Source organism: Chenopodium quinoa, unplaced genomic scaffold (genome assembly GCF_001683475.1).
Source record: "Chenopodium quinoa cultivar QQ74 unplaced genomic scaffold, ASM168347v1, whole genome shotgun sequence".
In the NCBI taxonomy this organism is placed as follows: domain Eukaryota; kingdom Viridiplantae; phylum Streptophyta; class Magnoliopsida; order Caryophyllales; family Amaranthaceae; genus Chenopodium; species Chenopodium quinoa.
Window position 1 is genome coordinate 210,412 of NW_018744681.1, and position 4,426 is coordinate 214,837.

Here is a 4,426-nt window from a genome sequence, read left to right on the forward strand (position 1 = left end):
TAAACAACAGATGCCACATGTCATGTTTTCATTTGTCTAAAAAATGTTTTTCCATTTATTTTTAAAGAAACTTTAAAATTAATTTTTTTTTTCCGTTTCTTCTTCCTCTTCCTTTCCACCTTCATGAAAATGCACCTCCATAATTGCCATCTCCAAAACCCGACAACCATATCCCCCAAATCCGACAACCTCCCACTCTCCAAGCAGGTCCAGTGGTTGTTCGTGTGTGGCCATGGAAGGGGGAAGCTTGTGAATTGCTCTTGGTGGGATTTTTTTTATAATTTTTTATAACTCTTTTTTTTTGTTAAATAATTTGAAAATAATAATAGTAAAAATCATGTGAAAAATCGTTAACGGGTCACTTTGACTTAATTGAATAGAACACTCCTTAAAACTTGAATTATTATGGAATAAATCTACGGAGTAATAGAATAGGACACTCCTAAAGCTTGAATTATTGTGGAATAAACAAAAGTCGGATTAATAAAATAAAGGAAAAATTGCCCCCATTAATCCCAACTTTGCCTCGTCCGCCAATAATAATCCATACTTTCGATTATTCACCATTACTCCTTAATGACAGGGGTGGGGGAAGGGAAGGGGTGAATTTCGAGGGAAGGGGGAAGGTTGGGCGGCGGTTTCCGAGAGTGGGGGAGGGGTTTTCAGGGATGGGGGAAGGGAAGGGGTGGGTTTCGAGGGAGGGGGAAGGGAGGGCAGGGCGGCGGTTTCTGGTAGCGGGTGAGGGGTTTTCGGGGATGGGGCTGATTTTCCGGCAGGGGTGGGGGTGGGGGTGTGGTGGCAGCTGTTGGGCATGGGTGGTTTGTGGGGTTTATTTATTTTTTTTTAAAAAAATTTAAGCCAATCATACGCTTACACATGTTTAGATAACCTGCTACATCAGGTTAGATGACAGATTGGGTGCAATAGAAATTAATAGGGCATAAAATTGAGATTGATACTGAATAATCAAAAGTAGGGATTATTATTGGCGAACGAGTCAAAGTTGGGATTGTTGAAACCCATTGTAACCTACTTGTGAGTAACTACTCTACCTTATAAAGTGTGGTGACACTTGAGAGGTTTATTCTTCAACAGGGATTAATGGGGGCAATATTTCTTAAAATAAAACTACGCAGAGGTCGGATTATGACTTTATGAGTACTCGTAATAAATTTTCCAATTCAATTGTTTTTTTTAAAAAAAAAAAAAAAAAAAAAAAAATTCCAATTCAATTTTAGGTCTCTTCCCCCATTTTCGAATTCTCATTTCAAACCCTCGTCTTTCTATTCTTCACCAAAGAAAAACTCAAGCTCCACAACAATGGCGGCAACCCAAATCCCAGCACCTAAATCATCTCTTTCATCCCTCCTCAATCTCCTCCCATCATTCTTCAAAAACAACAAATTCAGCGATGCAAAATCCCATTTACTCACTTTCATCGCCTCCGATCCTCAACACACTCTTCATCACCATCTCCTTCACCCTTCTTCCCATCTTCCTCCGCCCACCAAAGCCCTTTTCGACACCGCAATTTCCGCCTACTGTCAGTCAGGAAAACCCCATTTTGCCCTTCAAATCTTCAAGAAGATGAAGCGTCTCAAGCTCAAGCCAAAGCTTCTAACTTGCAATACTTTGCTCAATTCATTGGTAAAATACCCATCTTCTCATTCTATTTCTAGTTGTAGAGATTTGTTTGATGATATGGCTCGAATTCGGGTTGCCCCAAATGTTGTTACTTTCAATATTTTGATTAATGGGTATTGTTCGGAATTTCGATTTAAGGATGCTATGGAAGTGCTTAAGATTATGTCTGATTTTGATTGTTTTCCTGATAATGTTACTTATAATACTATTTTGGATGCATTGTGTAAGAAAGGTAGGTTGAATGATGTTAGAGAATTGTTGTCTGATATGAAGGATAAAGGATTGGTTCCTAATAAGAATACTTATAATATATTGATTAATGGGTATTGTAAAATGGGGTGGCTGAAGGAGGCGGCGCAGGTTATCGTTTTGATGACACATAATAATTTATTGCCTGATGTTTGGACTTATAATATGTTGATTAATGGATTGTGTAATGATGGGAAGATTGATGAGGGTTTGAGGAAGAGGGATGAGATGGAGAAGTTGAGATTAATGCCGGATGTGGTTACTTATAATACTTTGATTAATGGGTGTCTCAAGTTTAGGGATAGTAACGAGGCGTTTGCGTTGTTGGATGAAATGAGGGATAAGGGAGTGGGGAAGAATGCGGTTACTTATAATATAATTATCAAGTGGTTTTGTGATCAAAAGAAGATTGGAGAGGCAATGAATGCGCTAAAGGAGATGGAAGAGAGTGGAGTTTCACCAGATTGTGTGACTTATAATACTATAATTAATGCATATTGCAAGTTGGGGAACTTTGGAGAAGCTTTTAAGGTGATGAGTCAGATGGGTAGGAAAGGCTTGAAGATGGATATATTTACGTTGAATATGTTTCTTCACACTCTTTGTGAGGACAAGAGGCTTGATGAGGCGCATGAGCTACTCAATAGTGCTATTGGGCGGGGTTATGTGCTTGATGAAGTGAGTTATGGTACTCTGATTACGGGGTACTTTAAGGATGAAAAGGAGGAGAGGGCTTTAAAGGTTTGGGAGGAGATGAAAGAGAAAGGGGTCATTCCAAGTGTTGCCACTTATAATTCTTTAATCTCTGGGTTCTGCAAATCAGGAAAAACTGACCAAGCAATCGGAAAGTTGAATGAACTTATGGAGAATGGATTGTTCCCAGATGAGACTACATACAACACCATTATCCATGGTTATTGCTGGGAGGGTAAAGTTGAGCAAGCATTTCAGTTTCATAACAAAATGGTGGAGAATGCATTTAAGCCTAATGTGTACACATGTAATATTCTTCTGCGCGGTCTTTGCTCTGATGGGATGCTTGAAAAGGCTATTAAGCTTTTCCATACTTGGGTTTCTAAAGGCAAAGAAGTTGATGCAGTTACGTACAATACATTGATAACAAGTCTGTGTAAGGACGGAAGACTTGAAGATGCTTTAAACCTTGTGGAGGACATGATGGAAAATAATGTAGGACCGGATAAGTACACCTACAATGCCATTTTCAATGCTCTTGCCAGTGCAGGGAGAACAATGGAAGCAGAAAAATTTAGGGAAACAATGCTTCAATCTGGAATGTTGCAGGATCAATGCTCACAGCTTGAAAAGGGCGTATCGGTTGAGGCTGATGTAGTGACGGCAGAGCCAATCTCATGTGCTGAAGACTTTTCAAAAAGGATAAATGAATTGTGCATGGAAGGTCGGTACAGGGAAGCAATGGACATATATCAAGAGGCTAGTCATAAAGGAGTAGCTGTAAATAAGACAGCTTATTTCACTCTGATTGAGGGGCTCCTTAAGAGAAGAAAGTCCATATCAAAAGAAGCTCATTGACTTCTGGTTCTATGATGGGTTCTCATGACCTATTTACTTCCTTGGGATCGATGGATTTAGATTCGATTGAATCAGAACACACCTGAGGTACTTACTGCAGAAACCGCAAACATATTGTTTTTCTTCACTTATTTGCATATAAGTTTGTTTCCTCAAAAAAAATTTGCATATAAGTTTGTGCTTGGATCTTGGTGCTCATAATAACAGAAGCGTTTTGTAAGTGAGTTCCTGCCCAATTTGAAACTCTTACATCTGTCAGTATCCACTCTATGGATAGCAGTTTGTCTTACATGTGTGTAGATGTTTTTTTGTCAGCTGTGTGATTTTATGCAATATTTAATCCAGTTTAGGCATGTGAATTTTGATTTGGTCAGAAACCATTGTGTCTTAACACTTATTGGGCCATTGGATGGTTAAAAATATAATGATTCTAGTGTAACACTTTTGCATGGGTTTTCCAGAAGTGCCTCAGGCAATAGGGTCCTGGAGGTGAAGGCACATGCTTAGGAGCGATTCATACAATTTTTTAGTAAAAAGGCGTCATACCTAGAAAGTATGGATTATGGAGTATTTTACAACCAAATGAAATTTTGTTTGATAAATTCTATGATTGTCTGAATTTTTCATAGTTGTGTTTCTTAATACTGATATCATACGTATTACGAAAAATGAATTTCTTTTAATGAGAATTTTCTATTTAAAATAAAAGCTTGGTGCAATTTTAGTAGGGGACTCATGCCCTTTGCGACTTAAGAGCCTTGTGGTGTTGTGGTACCCTGGTGATCATCATTTCCTCAGTCTCGTACCTCAATGCCAAACCTTTCCTCATTTTAATGCACTGCATGAGTGCATGTCGTATAGGTGTTCTGATAGTCTTGTGGTACCCTGGTGATCATCATTTCCTCAGTCTCGTACCTCAATGCCAAACCTTTCCTCATTTTAATGCACTGCATGAGTGCATGGCGTATAGGTGTTCTGATAG

General features: G+C 38.8%; 1 protein-coding gene across 1 annotated transcript; it reads left to right on the top strand.

The window, feature by feature from the left end:
- The first annotated feature begins 637 nt into the window (after positions 1-637).
- On the top strand, positions 638-3,747 carry LOC110702249 (pentatricopeptide repeat-containing protein At2g16880-like). Its single transcript, XM_021879956.1, has one exon. The coding sequence runs from the start codon at positions 1,321-1,323 to the stop codon at positions 3,442-3,444; it is 2,124 nt and encodes a 707-aa protein (XP_021735648.1). The 5' UTR covers positions 638-1,320; the 3' UTR covers positions 3,445-3,747.
- The last annotated feature ends 679 nt before the right edge of the window (positions 3,748-4,426 follow it).

Bases quoted from the DNA above. Each gene is read 5' to 3' on its own strand.
- LOC110702249 (XM_021879956.1), top strand. From the start codon at position 1,321: ATGGCGGCAACCCAAATCCCAGCACCTAAATCATCTCTTTCATCCCTC.